The following is a 27,217-nucleotide window of genomic DNA, read 5'->3' as shown; positions in this document are numbered from 1 at the left end:
ACGCATAATGTCCTTTCCAAGTGAAAACATGCGTTCCACAGCTGCGCTGGATGGTAGCCTATTGGTGTGTTGTATTTCAAAAACAAGCCTTGGAAACGTTTACTCGGAAAGGTATCACTGTTCCAAGCGTGCTGTGATGGTGTAGCATATATAAATCTTTTAACGAGGTCCACTGCACCAACATCACTCTTTTCAGGGGTATAGAGCTCTTGAAATAAAGAATCTTCAACCTCCGACTTTCATTGATTTTTCGCTTTCTCTCTCTGATCCATTGTTCTCGATACTGCTCACGATATGAGTGATCACCATTTGGCGAACTTCTTCCGCTTGTATTTCCAAGGAGCCATTCCAACCAACGCGAAAGTCGGTAATTCGGATGAGTCGCGCTGGCCAGAATGCATTGTGAAACTCTCATTGTGAAGCGAGATTTTCCATGAACACAAAAAATGACGCATAGCGCGTGAAGCTTAAAATCGGCAAAATAGTTGACGGCGCTATCACTTCCGTCAACTAAAATATAAATTGACGGCGCTAGCTTCAGCGTCAACAAAAAGTTGACGCCGTCAAATGACGCCGTCAAATGACGCCGTCAAATTGACAGCGTCAACGTACAACACTGGATTACGGTATGGGCCTATGTAGCAAAAGTGACAAATAAAAAACATAACATATTTATTTGTCAGATTCAGTCAATAAACATTTTGCTGCTGATTTGATTTTCTACACAGAAAACATGCGTTTTACATAATTTGCATTTTGAGCCATAGCTTATTGCAGATGAAGAATTGCTCGATTTTTAATAGTTCATTAAAAAAATCTATAGCTCTGCAATATTTGAACTATTCTGTCCATTTTCTAATGTGCCATCATTGCTGAAAAGTGTTATCTTATTCTTTGGTGTAGGCTAAGATAGCATAAGCAATAAGCATCCAATCAAAGGATGTGCACTCGGAAAATGAAATTAATGGTCTATTCATCCAAATAGGCAACACAAGAGTCGAACAATAGAAATACATCTGACATGGTCATCGAGTAACATTGCCTTCGTTTGCCACAGAAATAAATGTATCCACCATATCCACAACAAGCAATGTATTGTCAACTTCAAAGTCAATAAAAACTTTTCTTACAAGGATAGCCTACTTCTGCCACAGCTCACAGAAAACATAGGCTACTTTTCCTTTTTGGTATCGTTACCTAGCCTTATTTAGCTTTCGCCAAGGTCACATAAAAATAAAACTTTGTTGAAAATAATAGCAATGCAAAGAAAGAGGACATTTGAGCACTTTCAAGTGTCCTCGGAGGACAATTCATTTGTTATGAAAAAAGAGGACAAATCCTCTTAAAAGAGGACATATGATAGCCCTACAATACAGTAATTATTTTTTTGAAATAGGTTATCTACAGTAGGCTAAATGCAGTTTTGATGTTGATTTTCCAATTCTTGGAAAGTTCAGTTCAGTTGTTTTTATGTATTTTTGATTATTTTTTGTTTCAAATGCCATACATCTTACACATCGACCAAGATAAATCTATTTCTCGCTTTATGTGTCGATAACAGTTTCGTAAAACTGAAGTTAAATCACTATTCTTTGCTGATGGACTCGAAGATCTTTCAAGTTAATTCTCTATTGTGACGTCATGCTAATATAAATTCTATGTTATGCCGAAAATCGTGACCACATCGCGCCAAAATCGAAGCTTTTTTCTTTTGTCTTGTGCTCAACCACCGAAGCTCACAATCGCGATTGATAGTTTGAGAAGTAGCGTCGGCAGCACAGACATCTTCGGCCGACTTTGTTCGCCAACTGCTTGGCGTGAAGCTCTGCCTGCGTAGATTGCATGTAGACTCGCAGCTGTGTTCGCCATTTTTCTGATGGTTTTGCAACGCAAGATGCGAAGCATTATTTCCTCTCGAATTAAATGTTCTTGTTTATGGAGTCAGTGATACAAGTTTGACTGAAGCGTTGTAATATTCTGCATACTTCAAGTGTGCTTAGTAGCTGCGACTCAATTGTCAAAACAAAACTGAGATCTTACGTTTGAAAAGGCATTTTCAAGAGTAGTGATAAAAGGGAAATCTTAAAACCATCGATAAAGTTTCAGGCTTAAAACACAATTTTCTTTTTTAATTTGTTTGCTGGTGATGAATGAAGAGATATATTTCCGAGCAATTTGATTTTTAAATTGAATTGGAAATCAAGTTTTAAAGTTTGAAATTTCTCGGCTGAAGCTAAATTAAATTTTTATGGTCTTTCCTGAAATTGAAACATCCACATTGCAAATGTGATTTTGTCTGGTAGGCCTATATATTTTAAAGTGTCAGTTTATATTTCTATTTGTGATTTTTGCTCAGGACAAAAGTAATTAGTAAAAAATAAAAAGATATAAGCAAAACGTGAACTTTCGAACAACAACAAAAAGTCATATTTTGAAACGTTTTGATAAGATGAGTTGGGGACCGGCAATGACCGTGGGTCCGCAATCAATGGGCCATCATTTCGTCGGAGGTATTAATGGTTCGAATCATATGGGACTTACTCCATCTAGATCAGGTAAGACGTTTATTATTTTTGTAGCATCTTCTTAACGCGAATATAGTTAAATTTAATTGTTACTAAAGCCTTGCTACCGTCTCTAGTTTATATGGTTCCTAGCTAGCCCTTAGCCTACTATTGCCTAATTTAATTTCATAAAGTTGAACTAAACGGACCCGTTTGAATTTTTCGTAAAATTTATTTTCATTTTTAATCGTATTACTGCTTAAATTATTGGACTATTGTGCTTGATGTTACCATAAGTCTGCATTTTGTAAAACTACGTCAGAGTTTGGAATAAAAAAAACAAGATGCCCCCAAAATGCAGTGTAGGACATATAACCCGGAAGCAGAAATGATTATGTTTCCAGAGAAAATTGGCAATTTGTAAAATAATGTAAATGTGGAAAGGGTGGTGAAAGACAAAACAAAATAAATTAGCTAAAATAGCATTGCATCTGTTCTCTGAAAGCGAATAATTGGTTTCTTGTTTATAACGAGCCTGGAGGGAACAATTACAATCATTTCCCTCTGCTGAAAAAGTGTCCTTGTGATGCAGGCTACCTATCTGCTTGTCGGTGGGACCAAATTGCTTTAAGAATGTAAACTAACTATCCTGGCTGTTTGGATGAAAAGAGCATCATCCGTCACTTTTATTGCCTGATTTATTCCTCGCCATGGGCTTTTGAAGGCTAAGCTACTGAAACTATGAACATTGAATCAAATTTGCTGACTGTATGATAAAGTGTGGGCTTACATATGGCAACCAACGTTAAGTTGGGATGTATTTTCAGTTTGGTGTGACTTTTCTATCGTTGGAGAATTGAAAATAATTTTTTTTACAAATTAAAACTAGCTTAAAATTTACAATCCATCTAGAAAACTTTTTTTTTTTACGAATGTTAATTCTTAACAAAATCACACAAAAGAGTTTGTCAGAGACATGGCAAATGCCGTTAGGGCAACACTCAAGCAATATCTTTTGAGCTTGCGACATAGAAATCTTAACAGATTTCAGGATTTCTCATTCATTTCTTCGAAGTTGTGGTTTCAAGTGTGATTTTCGAAAATTTGAACTAAAATTGCAAGTAAATGTTTACGAAACCGAATAGCTTCGTGAAGTCACGCTGCGTTTATCTTGTCACAGAGTAAATTAGTCGTTCATCAATTTACGCAAAATGCATCCCTTGGGTCGAATTTACAATTGCTGGGCAAAAATTAGCGTCGTCTTTGCAAGGGAAATTTGAGAATTCTACTTCAGAGAAATCTGCTTCTTGCTAAGAACAAGACGCTTCATATCGAGACCAACGCCATTTTGTGTCCACGAACGTCACCTGACGCAAAAACAACACAATTTCATTAGAGATCCACACGATTTAAATTGGTTCATACTGGCCTTAAAAAGCTAAGAAATTTATCATCTTCAAAAGTGCTATCCAGATATCCAAATTTGCCTATTTGAAACTGATACAACATCAGTTGACGTTAAATCAATGAAAAAGGGAACTTTTGCCTACTGACAAATACCACCTGTTCAAAAGATCTAAAACAACCGAGGTAGCAGCTTTTTGCGATTTAAAGAAAGTCATTGACTACTATACTACAACATAGTTTTAGTGTTGTCAAATTGTTCCTCAGCGAAGAGACTCACCATTTTGCCTCGCCTACTCTCAAGTCCTCTTTTGTTTATATATCTTTCCAATGCATTGTGAGATCAGGGTTTTCTACATTGATGAGACACTAGACAACGTTAGATCACAACAAGCAGTCGTTTATCTCACCTTACAGTACACTTCTCGTTTGTTTGACCGTCCAGCTATTGATAGTTGATACGAAATGGTTGGTGTTATTCATCTTTTTATGGCTTCACTGTAATTTAGTTGTAAGGCTTCGATATGTATTGTTCTTTAATTTTTACAACACGATCTTGGCTTTTAAAATATGATTGTAAAGAAATTGTACAAATTTCGGAAAGTTTTAGTTAGCCGACTGTGATGACACTGTATGAAAGAGAAGCATCTTGATTCATCAGCCGATCAAGTTAAACTTTTATCAAAGTTTATTTTTCGTTCAGTCGTGCTTTTCTTCTGACAATATTACCTATTACGTTTGGTACTCCCTTTATAAAATTGAATTAAAAGTGACAATCTTACAGTTGAAACGACTATTGAGCCGCTACCCTGCTGGGCTACGCACTGGTTTCACTTTGGAAATCTTTTTGTATTTCCGTCACTAGAGTTTGTGATTAGTGACTTGAAATGTGGCTTTTAAAGCTGGTCAATAAAACAACAAAATTCTCGAGAAATTAGTAGTGTTTGAAAAAGCTATTCATGTTGTCGGATGGTAGGAAACTCCTTATTCGCGCTGCTGTTTTTTTACCGTGCACTCAGTATCTTTCTCGTGAAAATAATGATGTCTTGAAAACAGCCTACCAACACATATTTAAAGTAAATGGCTTCAGAAATTTCCCAACAAAATATTATGACTACTACTAACTTTGCCAGGAAACTATTTTAATCTTTACTTTTGTCTTGAAGTTTTTGATGTAATCATTTTCATTTGATGAAGATCGTCAAGAAAACATGATTCACGAAAGTGATCTGTTAAACTCTGTGCTGGAAAATAAATCTCAATTGACTATTTAAAAGGGTTCACTCACACGTATACAGAACTGTTCTAGCATTTGTTGGAATCCAAGTTTTGCAAGCATACATGATATCGTTTTGTCACCGTGTCTGGAACTCACTACAGTGCATTCTTTTGGATGGTCCTTTTTAATTTACACAACTTGCAAGTTTATTCATGAAACGCCCTCATTTTCAAGTCATAAGTCCATGGCTGTATAAACTTAAACTAATGAAAGTTAAAATAAAGGTGCAATCATCAAAGAAAGTTAAAACTAAAAAAAAGAGTCGTCGTAGTTTTTATGGCAAAGCAACGTACAGAGAAGGCTTTTGCATAATGGCGAAAACTGCATATCAGCATCAAACGATTTGTTTGTTGTTTTTGATATGCCCGGTAGTTGAAGATTTACATGAAGTAGATCGTAAGAAAAGTAAGTCAATGTTCGTGTCCATCTTGAAGCATTTTTCTGAACCAAATGTCATACCAAGGCAATAACGCGTGCTTTCGTATCTCGATAGTTGTGGTGCTCTCACCACTCGACTACTCACTCAAATCTGCTTCGAACAGTTTGAACCAAAGTCTTGAAAAATATAAATTTTGTAATCACCAAGCAGCAACTTTATTCAGGGTGTATTGGCAAGGTCAGATTAATGCAGACCTATACATCATTGTATTTTGTTGAAATTGCTGCCTCCAAGGCTGCTTGCTGGGTTCAATCCTGTCTCTAAGTAGTTTTGTATGCTGTTAATCTCTTGAAATCTCAATATGTATTGCAAGCGTTTGAAAAGCTTTGCTTTTCAATCCTTTGCATGTCTGTAAAATGTAAACTTGTCGAACGCACTGAAACAAACGACACTGATCTCTCTTAACTTCAATTAAGCGCAAATGACCTTTGGTAGTTTCCCTAAACATTATCTCAAATTTCCTCAAAGTGATGTAATTGCGCTTCCAATTCCAGTTTTTGGAACTCCGTCACAAAAGTTTAAAAAATGACAGTTAATTTGCAGTTTACGAAACGTGAGCACCAAGTTAAGATCAAATTTAGTATGATTGCAATCAAACGTTTATTTGTGTGCCGTTGAAGGGGTTTACTTCAAGCAGTTTAGTCTGCACTTCGTTGTGCATGATTAGTCTTGTCCTGAAAATCGAAAACCTTAGCTATTGAATGACAACTAAACGTTTTGAATAAAGTTTTGTAGAAATCTGATGTTTGCAACTTAGTGTTTTATTTGTCACTTTGTAATGCACATAAAGAGTTTAGGTTTTCAATAATTTACTTCAGAACACTCTGTTGGAAACCTGTGTAGGTTTGTAGGTCAACTTTCAAAGGCTATATTGTTTTGAAGTGGTAGAACTGGGTCGTTCTTAACGTACTCTTTTCGACTTTTTTCATAAAACAAACAAGAAATATTTGAATAAATAACCTTTTCAAATTAGCCTTTGTGATAAGCAAAAAGGTAATTATATTTCTTTTACCATAGGCTCAAGCGTTACCATGAAATAACGGTTACACGCAAATCTAAACTATAGACTTGTCGTGAGTATTGTTGGTTGCTGTATTGTAAACAGTCAGTGCTAGCCTACTTCAATGATGTTTACCACTTGCCAGCAAAATTCCTTTCAGAGTTTTCTCCCATTAATCGTAGATTTCTTTTTGAATTATGCTGAATAAATCATACTTGCGAGGTATACATGTCTTCCTAACCGAAGGTGGATTTTTTTATGCACGAAAAGAAAATTTGCTTCATTTTCTACTCGTCAACGTTTGTGTTCGTTGCATTAACGCAAAATGTCGATTTCAATTTCACCTTGTCAACGAATTGTTCTTAATGAGATTCACATAACTTGTCTTCAAATTGCAAAGCTAAAGTCACCATGCTATATAATGTATTCTTCACTTGATTTTCAAAATTCAAGAAAAGGTTTCAAATTTGTGACAAATAGTAGCTGAGGAAGAATGAGACCATTATTCAAATAGAATAAAAAAGTCTTCCTTTTTTGATTGTGTGGACGTTTTTGCCTATGATTATTATCATAGGCCAAGTTTACAATCATTTAATTTCTTTTGCGGTGAGTTTTGTAAAATCTAGGAATGGCTATTAAAACAATTTTAAAAGTTAACTTTTAGCCTAAATCATAAGGTTCTCCACACTGTTAATCTAACAAAGTTTCTTAGGTTTGTTTGTAATATATTCTTTCCTGCTTCAGGCAATTGTAAACACTCTTTTAAGACAATGAGCTAGGTGCGTTAAGAACAAGGTTACAAGCCAAAAGGCAATGCTTCCTCTGCAATGGTTTACCATATAAAATGTTGCCATTTTAAAAAACTTAAACAAAGTTCTTAAAAAGAGTTAAAAATCTCTGTAATTATGCAAAGCTTTCAGAAATAACCTATCAAGGCTTTGTCAGTCCGAGGATAATGATTCAAAACCAACCAAACAACCTAGTAGGCTACGGCCCGCGAAGACCTTATAAAGTTTGACCAACCCCTGGGTTCAAAAATGCAAGATAAATTTTATGCAAGCTGCTGTAGGCCTGCTATTGTATAACATGTAACCTGTAACACTTTCGCTACTCAGTAGATAAGCTCCAATTAAAACTAAAGTACATGATAAACAAAACTACTCAGTGAAATTGCCACAATGATTCTTGTTTTTGATTGCTGTAAACATGATAGATTGAGATTCGTATTAGGAATTGTTTTTTCTAATGATTTCTTATTGAAATGGTGCGATGGTTGTTAATAGTTATATCTTACCACTTTAAAATCGTTAAATTAGTTTGACATTTCTTTGTTGTGGAAATTCGTAGAATCAATCTAAAAAAACGTAAATTTGCAAACAGACAGGAAAGCTGCTAAGACAACTTATTTCTTTAACAGACAGCACCTGATAAGAAAATCATTACAGTATCTTCATGAGATTGATGATTATTAATCTAAATGTTTCAAAGCTTTAAAAATAAAACGTCTTCGCTTTTGATTTTAATTTTGTTTGCTTGTTTGGTTCAGCTCTTTGAATGAAATCTTACAAATATTGCTATGGTTCATTTTTCATGGGTGTGAGGTTTAATGTAACTTCGCCTAAATGTAAGTTAAAAGATATTCTCTACTATTTTCTAATGCAAACAAGGCAAAGCACGAACTAAAAAATCAGTATAAGCATTATTATTTGATTGGTTCCTCCTACAAAGTATGTAGCATAGGTAATGTAGCCATACTTAACCCGACAAGAAGCTCAGTTGGAAGAATCTTTCATCCGAAGTTTACTTCAGTCGATGCGTTTATGACTATGCCATGTAGTTATTACTTCATGAGAGTAAAATTTCCTTCCAAGTCAAAAACGTTGAAGCAGCTTTCATTTTTGTCACACATGTTTTTATCCCCACCCAGTTATCGATTGATTGCGGTGATTCCTTGAATATTAACGCCTATGACGTTTCATTCTTACTTTTATATCTTCAGTTTTTTTCTGAAGTTATTTGTTTGCTTGCGTGCGTGTGGTTATCATCAGGATCGCTAAAAGTATGATTTGAGCCGGTACCAATAAAATCTTTGGGCTACAAATTAAAACAGTTCTAAAAAACGCACTGCATCCAACGCATACGGGGTAGTTTCCTCAAGTTCCCGAGCCCCTTAAAAAGGTTACGAGCCACGGGTCTAAAAGTATCCTCTAAACCTCCCTGCCATCGCTACTGGTTATCATCAGTGTATTCTTTGAAAGTTAACTATGGAAAAAAGTAAGCATTGGGCTTTCCGGTTATGTTTTGTTGACTCAAGTTTTTTTGATATGATACAAGTCATATTTTGCACAAATTTTATCATCAAATTGCTCATCACAATCAACTCAACCTTTTCCATTGTTTAAAGCTTCAAATTCATACTTTGTGCCAATCGAAAGTCATCTTATGTCGTTTATGTCTTAATAATTCCAACATGAACACCGATAACGAATTTTCGACGTTGAAGCAACGTGAAAACAAAGCCAACCTTGCCAGCTGGGCAATCCACTTTTGTAGAGCCATCGACTTTCGCTTGACGACGAATCGAATTCTTCAATTTACTTTTTCTCGCTTGTGGCAAGGAATGATCTCAATTGGGCACTTGCTAGTTTCCTCGCGACATCTTCGCTTAAGTCGTGAATATATTGCAGGTGGGGTGACTACTTGATAGCTTTCTTAAATCAACATGTTTTCATAAGCAGCCGCTGCCACCCCGTCACCTATTTAAAGCCTGTTATCATTTGTATTAAGGAAAAATAAAATTGGCGATCGAAAGACATGCCCAATTCAATGCTTTAGTAATATTGCTGAACCCTAAACATGATACAACATCAAATCAAAACATCTTCAAAAAGCGATTTTTCATCAAGGCTCCAACAAAAAAAAAAACACTACTTTAAGCAACGATTTTTAACATTGTATTTATATCATCTATTGGTTCCTTGTTTAAGCTGCTGTGATTTCAAGTTATCTTGATCAGGAGTTAAATCTCACTTAGCATGAGAGGTGCTTCCAAACATGCTAAAAAGTTTGACAATTGAAAGCAATGTCAAACAGTGGCGGCTCGTGGTCTCAAAACATGGGGGGGCTGCATCAACCAGTAGCCCAGTAGGCTAACCTTATATAAATAATTATAAACCTGTACCGGACTGAGTTATAAATGCACTGAGTTAGGGTTAGTAACACAGTACCGCAACATGTTCTTTCAATTGGCTGTCGTTTAATGTTTTTATCATAAGTAAACTTTTGATAATGGCTTGAATTTGGTCAAGTTTAGGTGGCCACCAGATGGAGCTAGTACTATTATGGGAACTTGGTATTAACTTAGTTGGTTAGATCTATGCTTGTGCTTTCCATCGATAGCAAATTTGTTGAAATTGAACAACAAATGAATAAATGGGAGACGATTTCCTTCAGGTGTTTTTCAGTGCATTTCTACCCCGTACTTCCTCCTTTATAATAGTCCATTCCAACCTGTGTGACGTTTCATGACGTCATCATCCAGTTGAGTTGACCAACAGAGCGAATTGTGAAAGAGCACCAATAATTGGCTTTACTTCACATCAAAACTAGTCTGTCTCAGTGATTTCTCAAAACACAGATCAAGTAAAGTAACCTACGATCCCTTCACCTAATCACCGATAGCTTCCACACGCTTTAATACCCTAAAGATTTACGAGAACCAAGTTGGAATCCCTGACCAGGGTCTGTTCTATTTGCAGTCCCTACAGCGCTTGTTCAGTGATGCTAGAAAACTTTTTTCTGAAAAACCTACGTCATAATAAAAAGAACAAGCAACACCGGACCTGCAAAATTTGCAGACCCAGAGTTGCCAATTAATTTTTGTAATACAAATTTTTTTTTTTTACAAAAAAAATTAATATTAAGAGTTTTTTAATTCTTCAAGCGAAATAAATTAAAAAAAACATGGCAAAACTATCTATATGTAATATAATTCACATATGACGAGCCGCCACTGATGTCAAATGTACTGAAAAAGTGTAAAAGTTCACTCACAGATGCAAAAGATTACTCACTGAAAATTTGTTGCCTGTTTTCTCTTTTCAATGATATCAGTTTTGTGCGTCCATAGAAAATTAACTGGTCACGTGCACAAAATCTGCAGGTGCAGATACAGTGATAGCCTACCTTGCTTAGATTTTTATAAAGACTGAGTAGTAGTCTCGAACCGCTGTCCTCAACTTTTAAAACGCTTTTAATTGGCAGCTAGCATTGTAGCTTCACATTGTTTTTAGTGGTTTGCTGTTCTGCGCACAATTCCGGCAGAAAACTGACAATGAATCTACGATAAATGAAGGGTAGGAAAAGTGTTAGGAAGGGTACCGACTGGAAAACTTACGCTCCGAAACTGTTAAATGATGCAGCAAAAACAAAAAAATCCCCTTGTCGCTTGAAAACATCTTGTCGCTTGAAATATTTTCTCAAACAATTTGCAATGTGAACAACTTTTTGGAAACAGATTTTACGTTTTGACTGCTGATTTGTAAGCTACAACATTTTAGGTCAAGAAAATATGTTTTATTGCTGCCGTTGCTGTATTACAATGTAGAATTGTATAAACTTTACAAGTAGATATACAATTGAAGTTTGCCGTTTTGATACAAACTACTGCAAGTTATGAGTCTTTTTACAAGCTGCATAAGATGATCAGTAAAATAAAACAAGAAAAAATAAATATTCTTTAAACGAAATTATACCCACAAAACGTGGATTATAAAATTCAGTTCAGTTTGTTTTTATTTCTGACCATCAGAGCGAAAACAACATATGCCAAACATAACATAGGTCTAGAAAAAGGCAGAAACGACAAAACGCGAAAAATTGCCACATGCCCCTTTTCATATTCCCATTGCTTTGCAATACTTTGCTTCCCTTCTATATGATATCACAAAAACTTGATGGCAAAGGAGTGAAGGTAAGTGGAAAGACATTTGGATCTTAAAATGTTTGATTTTAAAGTTTTATGTTGAGAATAGTAGGTCCAACTTTCACTTCCATATGACATGACTGGTTTGATGTAACAAGATAGAAGTCTCAGTTTTAATTGTAAATTTATTTCTTCTCTTAAAAATTCCTTGCATTTCCATAATGACGCTTTTGCTTGACCGATTCTTCTTTTTACATCATTGATGCATCTTCCATCTTGCGTAATGAGGGACTTTAAGTTGATGTATTACTTCACAAAAAACAACAACAACAAATATTGTTAAAATGTGTTACCCCATTCGCAAGTCCACTAGAATTGCTTCTGTGAAAGACCCACTTTGCGTACTATTGACTGATATAGCACATATGACTTGAACAGAAATGCGTTGGGATCAGTTGTGATTTTAATGAGTAAAACTGGAACGCTGGTGTTGCCACAAGCAAATCATGTTACCTCTAAGCATGAGACTAATTGTGTTATGTTTGTGTTATGTGTCTTCTACATTTAATTTTAAAGTTCTGAACTTACTCGACAAAAGCGTTTATTTAATTTATATTCACATTTTACAAGTACATGGCAGCAAAGATTTTTTTCAAAGAGCTCTGGGCTGAATGTACTTTCCGAACGAAATGGGAATGAGGTTGCTCCACAAACAGTAGTAATGTTTATCACAGACAGGGCCGTTAAGAGGATAATTTGGGCCGGTACCAATGAGATCTCTGGGCCCTAAAGACATTTTAAAACAAAACACGCTATACCTAAGAAATGCATGTAGCTTCTTCAAGTTTCCGAAGCTTTTGAAAAAACTTCGAGCCTCTAAATTCGACCTTTTATTGTTCTGCAAAAATAGTTTTATAAAGAAAAAAACTATTCAATTGTTTATCTCGTTCATCAAGCAAAACTTTTTCTTTTTTCCTTTACACTAGCTCCAAGCCATGATCGGAAAATTGCAGATGTGACTTGTTGCAGAGAAATGTGCTGTTTTATTGTTTTCCTTTTCTAGATCTCGTTGTCAGCTTAAATGGTGCGTTACCTGCTTGGTAGCCAACCATCGTTAACAAGCACCATTGTAGTGGTATACTCGGAAATACTTAGTTTGACAATCTATTGATTTGACGAAAGCGTTTTGCATCAGAATCAACTTCAAAATAGAACTCACTTTTGCATAGGTTTTAATCCAACACAGACACTTAACCTTTTCCTTTTGTGGCAGGTTAATATTTTTTCAAAGCAACGGTGACTAGTTTGAATTGAGATTGAGCTTGTAGCATAAAAAGTGTACAACCTTTTTAAAATCAGGGATACGGTATATAAAAAAAAGATGGGCATTATCTTTCAAGGCCGTGCTTCACATATGCTACCATTAGTATTTCTGTGTAGTTTATTTTGGCAAATGTGACGCACGGTCCAAATGCTTGAAAGCGAGAACAGGAGTTGCAGTGCTGAATAAACCCGAAAAAAAAACTATTAAAACTTAAAATCTGTTGTGTATTGGGAATATGAGTCCAAAGAAATTATTTTGTTGAATAAACTTCCCTCATGTTGCTTTTGCCATTGTATGATAAACTCAGCAGAATAGACGACATCCCTTCATACAATACACAAACATAACCGCTGGGCGAGTATATCCAATGTTACGCCTGGTAGTTGCTGAGGTCACAACAGGGATGAAAATAATGACACGCTATCGATCAAATTAATGATTAAATGAAATGGAATCAAATTGATGGACTTATCGGATTGCCTGTGATGGTAGAATACAACGCAAGTCCACGCATATTTTGGCTAGTGGAAGTGTAAGAAAAACCTTGGAAATTACGTTACTGAACATTACCTTCAAATACAGCTTTTCAAAAACGTTTCTGTAATGTAGGCTACTATATTTTTTGTACGCGTACAAACGCTGTTGGCCACTCGAAAGTGAAGCCACCACATTAAAACACAGCAATTTCATAACAATGGAAAATTTTGACCTTTTGAATTCTTCCACGTTGCTTTCGTACCTATAGCATATTTAAGTATAAATTTCCCACAGTTCACAAATAATAATGATACAACGGATATTTTTACTTACTATGTTAACCAACAAAACTAAATGTTAGCACCTGTTATACCTACCTCGAAATGATCTACTCTGCAATCAAGTCAATGTATTCTTCCAGTGAAGTCGTTTTCAGCTCATTGCTTGCAAACACAGAGGAGTTAAGCGTCTGTATCGACCTGGAAAAAAACATATTTAGACGTGACGGGCAATATTAAAAAGCGTTAAGTTCATGGCTTAGTAGTAGTAGTGATATCTGCTGACATGATTTTGATCGTTTTGGCCACTGTTTGCAGCTTTACTTTTGTTGTTTTAATGAACAAAAATGCCCAAGATAATTTCTTCAACACGCTTTGGTCATCTTGGCCACGTGCGGCGCAGCAGCGCAAATAATGACAAATTAATTCCAGGTTTGTTTGCAAGTTCATTCAAAAGTGTCGGATCATGTTTCTTTGAAAATTTATTGCTTTCTGTAGTGGAAAAAGTTCTACGCTAACACAGCTTTCTATCTGAACAATAAGTAGGCCTAGCAAGAAGGCTATTGTTGGGTGGTTGAGTTGTTGCTTTTCAATGCAATTTGTCAAACCGTGGTTACCGGTGTGCAACAGGGCGAAAGAAAGCGTTCAGCGGAAAACAGCTTGCTGTTAAATGATTAGCACGTAATTCTTAGTATTTTCTACCATATCTGTCTTATGCTAAGTGTCGTTTAGGTTGGTTTTTGAACCCAAACTATTGTTTAGGTAAATTAAATTGGCCGATTCAAAACGCACGAGCGGATTTTCCGGCCTGTCAGCCTCAGGAATGCGACGGCGTGGGAGAATTCATACAATTCACTGATTCTGTCAATGACATGTTCTAATAGACTTTTGTATTTTTATTTTCTTTGCCTTGCAGTGTCTTCTTTAGACCAGTTTTTAAACTGCACTAGTTGTTAGACGTTGAATCGTGGGCCTACATGTCAAGATTATAGACTGTATCTAATGAAGTTGACTTGTTAAGGCATTCCTATTAAACAACCTGACAGATTGTGGTATTAAAAATAAGTTTGCAGTGTTTTCAGATATTTTAGTCGTAGCCTGCATGCAAAAGATCGGCTACAAATCAATTTCTTTAGTTTTAATTATAATAGCAAACTTTAACTAGCCAACAGCTCTAGGCATTAATGGACAATTGATTGACAATTCAGGACAAATTTAAAAAAAAATGGGAGCACTGTTTTTAAGAGCCATCACTTCTTGGTGCTTTGTATTCAGGTTTAGCTGATTCTAGCTACCATTACTTTAAATCGCATCATTAACCCACATAATTGCAAAACCATTCAATAAGTTAGTTAATTTTCCTTATTCTCAACAACGTTAAAACTTTAAAATCAAACATTTTAAGATCCAAATGTCTTTCCACTTACCTTCACTCCTTTGCCATCAAGTTTTTTTGATATCATGTAGAAGGGAAGCAAAGTATTGCAAGCCATGGAAATATGAAAAGGGGCATGTGGCAATTTTTCGCGTTTTGTCGTTTCTGCCTTTTTCTAGACCTATGCTATGTTTGGTATATGTTGTTTTCGCTCTGATGGTCAGAAATAAAAACAAACTGAACTGAATTTTATAATCCACGTTTTGTGGGTATAATTTCATTTAAAGAATATTTATTTTTTCTTGTTTTATTTTACTGATCATCTTATGCAGCTTGTAAAAAGATTCATAACTTACAGTAGTTTGTATCAAAACGGCAAACTTCAATTGTATATCTACTTGTAAAGTTTATACAATTCTACATTGTAATACAGCAACGGCAGCAATAAAACATATTTTCTTGACCTAAAATGTTGTAGCTTACAAATCAGCAGTCAAAACGTAAAATCTGTTTCCAAAAAGTTGTTCACATTTGCAAATTGTTTGAGAAAATATTTCAAGCGACAAGATGTCAGTAAAAAGTGCTTATGCGTCAAACCAGAAATGCTTCCTCACAGAGCAGGGCTGCTGCATTTGTTCGACAATTTGCCCGCCATTTTGTTTTTATATCGTAGCCTATGTCTGTACTGTGCCATCGGTTTAAAAAAGCCATTGCGGCATACAAGTGAGTTGTTGCTCCAATACAAATTAAAAAATATTTCGTGCTGATTGGAATATTGTGTATAAAGATTTCTATTCCTTTGAAAAGTTTATTACTGGAAAAATATTCACAAGAAACGGTCAATTGTTTTTTTAACATGTTAAAAACAGTTTTTCAATGCGATTCTTGGTTTTAGGTCACGGAGGTGTAAATCAACTCGGGGGAGTCTACGTTAATGGCCGCCCACTCCCGGACCAAATCCGTCAACAAATCGTGGACCAGGCTCATCATGGTGTGCGCCCGTGCGACATCGCCCGGCAGCTTCGCGTGTCGCACGGTTGTGTCAGTAAAATCTTGGCAAGGTGAGCATCAAGAAATTTAGATCCGTCCAAATTCTTGCTTAGTGTGTTGCACTGTGCAATGTGCATACAGATACGTGCTTTTGGTACCGTCTTATTGTTCCTTTTGTCTGTTTTCTATATTGGCTAATAATTGTGTAACAACATCTTAACTTGTTTTGGTTCTAGTTCATACATACATGCATATTGCATAAATTCATAGTCTTAATGGCCTACGCTAAACGAAAGAAAAAGAAAAAACAACTTATAAAAGTAAACAATAAAAGCCATGCACTTGGACATTATGATTTTTGGAAATCACGTTGAAAAAATTTTGCTACGGTGTTATTCAATTACGTTACAGAAGAGTTATATTTTTGTACAAAGTTTTTTCTGACATTCGTTTTCATTTTTTTCTGCAATTTTTTTCCAGATATTACGAAACAGGGAGCATACGGCCAGGTGTGATTGGCGGAAGTAAGCCCAAAGTAGCAACTCCTAGAGTTGTTGAAAAAATTTGCGAATACAAAAGGCAAAACCCAACGATGTTTGCCTGGGAAATTCGAGACAGGTTGCTCAGCGAATGCATCTGCGATCAAGAAAATGTTCCCAGTGTTAGCTCTATCAACAGGTATTGTTTTCACGTTTATGACATTTGCCCTTGTGCTGACAAAAATGTTTGACTTCCTAACATCGAGTTTTTTTGATGGATGATTTCAACATTGCTTCAAAAACACAATGCTCTCTTCATTTATTTTTTGACTACTGAGCAAAAAGTCATTTCATTTCTTTTGTGACAGGTTACATAAGAAAATTAAGCAATTAAAATTCTCTATATTGCTTCAAGTGTTGAATTTTTTCCCATTGATGATTTCAGGGGAATATCTCGTCAGCGAATGCTAAAAGTTTTTCATAAAAGATAATTTTCCATAATGTCGAAAAAACTTTCCTTGTATGTCACGGGCTTTTTACACGAAGCAGTGAATTTTTTGTAGAAAATATCAACGTAGTTGCAAGGAAAAGCATTGTACCCTTTGTGATAATTAACCTTCACGAAGGTTTTACTGAAAACCACCTATAGGCTACAACGCAAATATTTTCGCTGATAAGCTTGGCAGGGTTTCATTGCAAAGTTGGACTGGTGCCAGCAACGACCACCCAGCTAAAGATAGGCTACGGAGATTTCCTCAAGTAATGCTCATGTTATTTAAATCCTGAGACCACTGACATAAAAAGTATTCCAGTTGTTTAAAAGAAATTCAAAAACTATAGTTGAAAAGTTAACTTGAGAAGCCTATAATATAGACAAAGAATTACTTTGGTTTAAAGTTAGATATGGGTGACGTCATAATCACATGCTTTAAATAAGATTTTGTGGCTCCTGGTGTATTATCCTTATTTCTTATAGCTTTGATGATGTCATAGTTGTACTTTTCTCTTATCCTATACATTCATTTTAAATCGTTTTTGAAAGTCGGCCTATGAAGGCTTGACTAACTAAACTGGCCAAAGTAGGTTAAGTAAATGGGTCATTTGAATTAAAAAAGTCATATAATGTATGTTGCTGGCATAGGCGTAGCCAGGGAGGGGGCGAAAGGGGCCATGGTCCCCCCCAAATTTTCAAAGTTTGGATTCCGAAGTTGAGCCCTTTGTTAAAAATGTAATAAAATTTGTAGAAATTTATAGCCTATCGTTTTCCAAGACATCTGACTATTAACGCCCCCAGGACTTGTTTTAGACACAGAGAAAGACACCAATAAATTTTGAAAATCGTAAATCGCGCAAAGTTTACCCGGTTTACGCTTCTTTTAACTAATCTGTGGAAGCAATTTCAGAATCGCTTACTCTGTTGGGTTTTTATTATGTAGTTTTTGAGTTTATGTGTAGCTGAATTTTTGGTGTTCTTTGATTTTAGCCACAGTTTTTGCCCGTTCATGTGCAAGAGCTACCTTTAATAAGTTAATAGCCATTGATCTGCTAATGAATTTCATACTAATATTACCCTAAAAGTGTTCCAGAAAGCGCTATAATCCATTATTTTAGTGTAATTTTGCAAAAATTTTCCGGGGGAGCATGCCCCCGGACCCCCTATAATACGCGTGCCTTCGGCACGATCTAACCCCTTAGTTTTCTTGCTTCCCTTGCATAACCCACCAGGATACGCCGCTGCACATCAGGTGGCGATGTCTTAAGTCAAACACTTTGTCGTTCTATTCGATTCATCAAATATTTGGCCCCCCCCAAAAAAAATTTCTGGCTACGCCACTGGTTGCTGGTTGTCTGTAGCCTACATAGGCGATAGCCCAGCTAGAGCTCTAAGCCTACATAAAAACAAAACTTTAATTTAAACCATTAATTCACTGCACAAACAGTGCAATAGACAAATTGTATCAGATATACAACAAGGTCTGTGTTGTAAGCCAAGGTCATGTGTGCTATAGGCCTACTGTATCAACTTCAAGCAATGGACCTTGAAAAGCTAAAACTATTTTGAGAAACTTTTGTTGGAATGATGCTTGTTAGCCTACAACTTGTAACTTACGACCTATATGTGTGAAATGTGCTTCTTTACATGTGATACCTGAAGATGGCATTACTATAGCGAAATCGATTCTTAATAAATTACACTAAGAGGTTAGATTGTTGTACAATGTACAGGTGCCAGCATTTGATGAATGCAAAATAGCAGTAGGCTACCATCTATATGTGTTAAAAAGTAGCAAATTTACAAAATGTGTTTTATTTTATGAACTTAATATAAATTTGTTTTCATTGCAATTTTTTACTTTGTTTTTGCAGAATTGTGAGAAATAAATCGGCTGAAAACGCGAAACACCATCATCAACTCTCTCAAGTGGTCGGGATGCCACCGTCTAGCATAGGTGATTATCAGCTTTTGTATGAAAACCGAGATAAATACAAGCATTTTTTTCATTCTGTTTGTATTGACGGGCTTGTAAATTCAAGCAAATTTTACAGCACTTTTTGACCTTGAAACATGTTCCCCTTTACACCTTGAAACTTTATATTACAAAATTGAAACTTTATTTAAACAAATTTTTTATTCTACAATTGTAAATGGTTTGCTGTAGTTCCATTTCTAACACTCCTCACCGTTTTATTTTAAAAGTTTTCTTGTTAAATTTGTGGTTTCATTGTTTGCATAAATATCACCTTAATGCTTGCTTTAAATTAATTTTGATACATCTAGGCATGTCAACTTCTGGTGTTCCGTCAATGATGGTGGAGCACGACATCCGGGCATCTTATACAATCAATGGAATTTTAGGGATTCCTCCTATTAATTCACATAATTTTCCTCCACCGCATCCTCATCACATCCAAGCTGCTGCATCTCCCGAATCTTCCAGATCAAATCTCATGTATCCTTACCAAAAAGCTCCCCACATAAGCTCGGGAGACAATGTGCCGGTTTATCAGCATCATTCCTGTCAAGGTAATATATGTTTTTGAAGTTACAGGGGCAACACTGGCACTAATCCCTGTACAAAAACCAATTAAAACTAAAAAAAAATTAAAAGTTGGTATTGTTTAAAATTGGTCTTTTTTTAAACGATGCCAAACAAAAATGAACACTTTTAATATTTTACAAAGCGTTTTAGCAGAAGTAAAAAACAAATCCAAACAGTAGCCTAGGAGTAAAAGTTAAGACGGAAAGGTTACACCACGTAGTGCTCCGACAACTTATTAAAATATTTCATCTCACCAAGAAATAGAAAACAACGACAAAAGGCAAGCCATGCTTTGATTTCAAAGCACATTTCCAATTTTGTTAAAGTTACAATGAAAAAATCTACTCAGTGCTTAAAAAATGTCATTCAAAGCTTGGAGGAAATAATCTAAACACATATAGACAACCTGGTTTTACAACCTATCTAGCAATCTACAAAATCAAATGAAACGTCATAGGCTATAGGGAAACATTTCACTTGATTCGATGTCAAAATGAGTGGTTTGTTTTGGTAATGGTTTTACAAAACTTTATGAAACCACCAGTCGTAAATGGTGTCATAAAATCTACAATAAAAATTAAATAGCAATGTCATTTCGAAATTTCTTTTTGCTTGAAAAAGTTTTTAGCTTTTAACGACTTTCCTTTTAAAGTAACCAATTTTTACCGACTGCAGACAAGAATATTTTAAGAAACGACTGGAGATTTTTTATTATTTTCGTCGCCCGACTCTCCCCAATTTCACGTTTACTTCGGTAATTTCCTGCGCTGCAAATACAGGAACAACCCACAAAATAAATTTCCTTTAAAAGCTAATACAGACGTCAAACTAATTTGACCAAACAAAGACAGGTAAATTTTGAGCTCGTTTCGAAAATTGCCCGAGGATAAAAGGCAATTTTTTTGTTTCAGTCAAAACAAGGAGACAGTTACGCTATCGTATGTCCCGCATTAGTTGTCAGCCAACACGATTTTTGTAAACGTAATTGAATGGGAACAGTGAATCATCTTAATCATGTGTTGCCTTTATACAATTAAGTTTGGGAACAGTTGCGCGTTATGAAAGAGACAAACGATTACTCCTCCTTTCGAGCCTCATTCTCATAGCCCCTTGTTTATCCCAAAACTCTCTCAGGTGACACAGTCCCTTTTTGTTTTTTGGAATGCTTAGACCATTACTCTTGCGACCAAAATGTCAACTCCCCCGCAATATGGACATAATCACAATCCTCTCCCGTAGTGCAATGCATTTTAAGTTAAAACGTGACTTGAGATGAAGGTGTTGTGTCAACGCACCCACACAACCCAGCAGGGCTACCTGTAAGCTGGACATACGGAAGTGATGGCGACTGATTAATTCACCGAAATTTTGGTTGAATACTGCATTAATTTTTTAGTTTTTTTTTTGATCCGTTGAGATTGAACTTAAGCGGAAAGAAGCGAGATTTGTTTTTTGCTTTGGTTTGTGGCGGAATGCAGTCAGCTCTGACGGAAAAGTAGTCTCGTGTTCCGAAGGTACGGTAATTTCTTTCATCCAATTAACGGAGTTGAGAAGAGACGCGCGCTGTCCGCAGTGTTCCACGAGGCATAATTATAGAGGTTCAAAAGTTGAACGTCAAGTGATGACGTGACTCGAACCATCCAACCAGAATTAAGCCTTTCATTACATTAATAGCGCAGTGAACCGGAAATGCACAATGTTGGGTTGTAGTTTGATATGAAAGCAATACCCTTTTTCCACTTCGTGTCGCAGTAAAACTGCTCAGTGTTCACTCAAGGAAACAAATTCAATATATACTGCGCAAAGTTGGTCATCGTTAGCGCATCGCTTGAATAAAATCATTGACAAACCGAAACTAAGAACGTACTTTTGAGAAACGACAACTTTTTGATAAGTGTTGCTTAATTTCACTGACACACTATCAAACAAAAGATTCACACAAAAAGGGGCTTCTTCCGTTTTTTTTTGTCCGTTGTTGATTTAATTAAAAGTTATCATCATTCAATTAGTTATTTTTTTTCGACCTTGTAGTTCATTCAAGACCAGAAAATAGATATCTTTAGCGATTCAGGATATATTAGATTTAAACGACCACTGATGCCAACATAGAAGAGTTGTTGATTTCTTGAAACTTACGATGCCCCAATTCTTTTATTATGTCTTCTATTAATGATGTGTTACATGAACATTGAACAATGTGCGATGCCACGAATTGTCTATTGGCTAAACGTTTCAATGGTATCTTCTTTCATAAACTATTTTTTTATAAATTGTTTTGATTAATTATGCTGGCCTTCTGGTTTTTAAGATAATATATCACACTTAAAGTGTCTCAGTCTTAAATGGTTTATTCAGTTTGTAAATTATCACATCAGCCAATGGAAGACACTTAACCTCTGAAAAACAAAAAAATAAATAGTTTTGCCTTTGCACGCGATTGGGATCTTCAACCAGCCGCTCCAAGTGGCCCACTTTATTACGATTTCTCAATGTCACTCAGTGATGGATGGAGTCAAATGTTAATTCAGAACTTGTTTTTCTGCTTTAGCGTTGTTTTACTTTAAGTTAGATGGTAGATTTGGGAGTAACGCATTTGGAAAACGGCCACAGAATTTGATTAGCATTTTAGCGAAGTTTTCTTGCAAAGCTTTGAGTTTGTTGTTTGAAGTATAAGCTCTAAGATCTAACCGCTTGACTTTTTGGAAAGGTGATATTCTTTTGTTTGTACTGCAGAAATTTTGATGTTTAACTTCCAAACAAGGGGTTTGGGCTATATAAAGCAATGCACCTGCATCGTTGTGTAGAGATAAAGGTTGATTCATCCCAAAGGGGCCTGGGTGATGGAAGACTACACATTTAGATGGCGTCGCTTCAATATGTTAAGATTGCTTTACTCAAATATCGTTGAGTTCATCGTCATAATGCTTACTAAACAATGACACCGCACTAATGAGGGACTGTGTGACGACAGCCTAACCCTTTGTTTCAAATGTTGTAGGCCTATATGTCGTGTTGTATGGAAGATTGTTATGAGCCAGCTTAATTGGGCACGTCATGAGAAAATATCCACTATCGGTTGTGTCTTGTACACACAGAAGCAAGATTGATAAACAAAATGACATAAAAGACCATGAAAAATAACAAAAATTAGAAGCAACTCAATTTGTTAGATATCGTAAGTTGTCGACGTAAAAGTAGCTTTTTGTGCAATGTAGTTTAATATATATACCGCTCTCATATGCTAAGTCATCTGAGCTAACTGAGAGACAAATTTTTCATTTCTTATTTTGTCAACAGATAACGGATATCCTGGTGTTGCTATTGATATCAATAGCCGAGCCGGTGCTTATCAGGAACGTTATAATAACGTCAATTCTCCGCTGCAAGGAAACCATTCCATGACAAACGCGCATCAACAGACAAGCCTGCAAAACCAGCAGCGAGCCTTTGTCGAGGCGAACATGAAAGAGCCCGCAAGAGACAATAAGGTAATGACCAAATAAAAGAAAAATTTTTGATCTTATTTAGCTTAATGATAATATCAGGTAATAAGGCTAAAGTAACTTTAAGCCACTAAATTATCGTCTATCATAAATACACATTTAAGTAACTTTTCATCAAAATCTATTTATCTTCATGAAAATATTCCGCAAGTCATTATGTGCTTATTTACTCACTTTCAATTGGTTTGGCACATATGTAGTGTATTTCTTTTTTGTTTTTGAAAAGGCAGATTGAAAAAAAATGACAGTCATGAAAAAATCTTGAAATGTTGTGTCAGAGAGAAAGAGGAAGTGTTTGTTTCATAACAATCTTAGGCTCTTCGGAGATAAGCCCGCATCTAATTGCAAAAGCTACAAGAGTTAGTCTCACAATTCTACAATTTAGCGCAGGTGCTACTGACCCATTGCAATTATCATTCCATACGTAATTGCTGAGATTCAGTATTTCAGCGAATATATTATTGAAGAAAAATAGAAAGCATATTTGGTGTCATGCGTTTTTCCTAAATTTTCTTCTGGTTGGTGTTGCCCAGTACAGCTCATGCTAAGAAAAAAACATTTTGGATATTTGTCATCAGACTCATCATAAAAAAGGTGATTTCAACTGTGTGTTTTTCTCAAAATAAAAAGAAATTTGTTCTGTAAAAATAACCTTCAAAAACAAAAAAGATAAAATAAGCGAATCTTCAGAATTTTTTTGATATCAAAATTTGTTCTTTGTTTTATAAGCGTTCTGGTTTGTACATGTTTTGAGCTCAGTTAGGCTGTAGCGGCAGCCTAGTATCAAAAGTGATCATCTGATTCCAATACAATTAGGTATCGGCATTTCAATACCAACTATTCTTAAATCTTATCATTAAAATGGCTTGTTAAACTTTTCAGACACGCCACCAATGGTGTCCGACAAATTGTTCGCAAGCAATTGTTCGTAAAATTAATTCTTCGTAAAACAATTCTTCCTAAAGCATTTTTTCGTGCATGCAGTTAAAATTTGATGTATACGAAGAAATGCTTTACGAACAATTGTTTTACGAACAATTGCTTTACGAACAATTGCTTACGAACAATTTGCCTATAACCGCCACCAATAATATTTCAAAAATTTAGTCACGGTAAGTTCTGTGGCCAAGCGGATGAATATTTTTAATGCTTATGTCAATGTCCTATCGTCGTCTGAGTAGAAAAGACCACCTCATCATTTTTGTAGATTAAATTTTTCCGTAAAACTGATTTACTGGCTAGGTATGTTTAATATTAAAGACAGTAACAAGAACAGTAGTTTTGTATTGATTGGCGTCTTTGATTTTCCCTTTGATGGCTTTGCTTATGAGGTCTGTCGTCATAAAGATGATAATAGTATGAAAATATTCGTGGCATAAACTGGATATTACTAAGTCTAGCCATAAAGGCTTAACCTAGAAAGAATTAGGAAATTTGTTTTTCAAAATGCACAAATCAGTCACATAAATTTGCCGCTTTTACCGATCTTTAAACGTTTTTTTCTCAAAAAAGAGCCACCTTAATTTACAAATATTGATGAAATGTCTTCATTTGCTGTAAAAAATTACTACAAAAGTCACTTATGTTTTCATTTTGGTAGATCTAGGGATGTTTTAAAAATTTCCACTTATCTTCTAAGGTCCAATATTTTACCTGTGGCATTGTGCCTTTCAAAGCTATCATTACCGCTTCACTGGATTTTCTATCTTGGCTCAGCACAATAATCTGAAGAAGTAAAGCCTATGCTTTCGAGACTAGTATTTTTGTTTTTTGCGCTGTAACTAGAGGTAATGAAAGGGTAATGGCCAGAGCTTAACAATAGATGAAATTCATCTAAAGCCTATCATCGTCATTCTAATACTTCAGCGGGGTCATATATAACCCTGATAAGTTTTGGCTGTTTACCGTTGTTTTGAATTACAGTCTAAAAAAGATCAATATGCAGAAAAAAAACAAACTGATAAAATACCGTGATGCCATTATTTGTTTTATTTAGAGTTAGCTTTCGTTTAAAAGTTGATGTGATGGAATATTATTTAAGCGCAAGCTTCATTAGTCATGGTTCTAAAACCAATAAATATGATTATATATTTTGAATGCTCAAGGTATTTGACTTACCTAAAATTGAGTGATGACCTTGTTGATTATAGATTTTTACTGTTTCAAGTGCCCCTGACAAGTTGGACCCAAGTATAGTAACTTTTCTAAGCATTTTCTAGCGCAGAATTATGCTTAGCGAACTTTTTAATCTTAACCTCGAAGGTCGACTGGTTAGGGCGAAATTTATACAAAACGACAGTTCCGCAGCGCCACCACAGGCGAAAGTCCATATTTCACTGCTCTGGGACGACTTTGGTGGTGTTATGTCATCGTGGGTGGGCGTCGTTAGCGACGGATAAAACAAATGCTTTCTAGATGTAATTGGTGGATCACAGTTTGGTTGGAGTTGGTACAAGCGGTTGCTTTTTTGGAAGATTTATTCTTTTTTGCAGTTTAATAAAACTGTACTGGATATGTTCCTACAAAACCTAAAATATACTTGAAGTGAAAAATGAAGAAATCGTACGAATCATCATTCATATTTAATTCATCATCATTCATCACTATTCATAAATAAATAAAAGTTCTCTCTCTCTCTCATAATGTGCCTTCAGTTGGCCATTGAAATCCGGTGTAACGGCCATCTGGACTTGAAAATTGTTTCGGATTTGCCAAACAATGCATGACGGCAGCACAATCCGATTGTTGCTTCCGAGAGCACCACCTTGTATTATCCACTCCAATACATGCCTGTAAGCGACTAATTACCGATACTGCCTGCAAGGAAATAAAATAACTTCGTTTAGTGTGCATTCTTTAGCGTGAGGGTATTTTTAGCCTAATGTAGCATCCTTACTCTTTTGATAGGTCTCCGTTTTCTCCTTTCGGTTTATTGCTTTTTCTCCAGTTTTTCCTGCTCCTCATAAAAAAAGTCCTCAGAACTGCATGATGTAAGTGTGCCTCAAAATTGGTCAAATTGGTAACACAGCTAGATGCGTCTTTCTTCAAAAGTTCTTTCGTCTGTGGCACTTCACGGCAACATACACATTCATTGGGCTGGGACATAGACTCGCACTTGTGGCAAACGCACCACCTACAGTTCCCAGCACGCCACTCATTGCTGAGAAGATCCAAATCGGGTTGGTGTTGTAAACAAATTCATCTCCATTGAAGTGAAGAGAACATATACGACTAGTTTTGTATGGTCCATCCCACTTTCGAACACTTGAAGAAAACTTTGACTATTTTCATCTCTGCACCTTGTTTTGTTTGAAAGCATGAAAAGATAGCACACGTCTTTGTCACTGACTCTGTCACATAAACAGCAATTTCCAGGCATTACCTCAACCATAAATTAAGGGTACTGTCTGTGAGATACTGCTGTTACACTGCAAATGGATATAGCCAGATTAGGACAAATAAAAAATTATCCAAATTGTAGCCCTACAAGAGTTTAGAAAAACTGCAATTTCAATTGAATTGAGATGCTGTTTGATGAAAATAAACTCAATCTATTTGATCTAAACCTCATAGTAATAATAAGTTGACTTTTTCATTTCGGTAATTCTCATTTTGCACATGCTTTAGACCTATAGAGTCCCACACATTGACGTTTTGGAGCAGTCGTACCATACCTAACCAACTCACCACAGAGAAAGAATGTATCATTCCCACCCATGGTGACGTCACAGCGAGGTTGCCGTTTTTATTTTCGCAATTGAATGAGTGCCAGATTTGCCGAAAGTGAACGAAAGTTTGCAAGCGTGTAACTTAGTAGCCTGTTGATATTTTTTATGATTTGTTGGTCAGGGAAGTTTGTTAGTGTCATCTCTTTGGTATCTTAGGTAAATTTAGCAAATTTATTTTCCTGTCAGAGGTACTTTCAACTCAATTTAACTCTGCGTTCATAGCAGGTGCAAATGATGTATACAACGAGAAAACGTTAAAACAGTTTCTTATTTTTCAGAGCTTGTCAAATGTCGAATACACTGAATTTGTTCCGTGTGGTGTTGCCCCAGCGTCCACGTCACCGAATTCATTGAATGGAAGCTTGGTTGCTTCACGGCCAGGAAGCTCGTCTACTGACTACGGAGGTGGGCGATAGTCCATGTCTAACTGACTAAAAAGTATCGTCTTTTCCGTCAGCCCAATTGTAAAATC

At 35.8% G+C, this 27,217-nt stretch overlaps 1 protein-coding gene across 2 annotated transcripts in view; it reads left to right on the top strand.

The window, feature by feature from the left end:
* Positions 1-2,371: 2,371 nt before the first annotated feature.
* LOC145777506 (uncharacterized) overlaps positions 2,372-27,217 on the top strand; it is a 36,117-nt gene continuing 11,271 nt past the window's right edge. For both annotated transcript variants that reach the window (XM_082588890.1, XM_082588889.1), the window contains exons 1-7: positions 2,372-2,555; positions 15,900-16,065; positions 16,475-16,672; positions 18,841-18,923; positions 19,253-19,498; positions 22,812-23,002; positions 27,024-27,150. In XM_082588890.1, the coding sequence (XP_082445016.1) occupies positions 2,450-2,555; positions 15,900-16,065; positions 16,475-16,672; positions 18,841-18,923; positions 19,253-19,498; positions 22,812-23,002; positions 27,024-27,150 (1,117 nt within the window). In that variant the 5' untranslated portion in view covers positions 2,372-2,449. The remainder of the gene's footprint in view (positions 2,556-15,899; positions 16,066-16,474; positions 16,673-18,840; positions 18,924-19,252; positions 19,499-22,811; positions 23,003-27,023; positions 27,151-27,217) is intronic.

This window comes from Aplidium turbinatum, chromosome 9, assembly GCF_918807975.1.
Source record: "Aplidium turbinatum chromosome 9, kaAplTurb1.1, whole genome shotgun sequence".
NCBI lineage: Eukaryota > Metazoa > Chordata > Ascidiacea > Aplousobranchia > Polyclinidae > Aplidium > Aplidium turbinatum.
The sequence above is the reverse complement of the archived record's forward strand: the minus strand, read 5'-3'. Positions and strand labels throughout refer to the sequence as shown.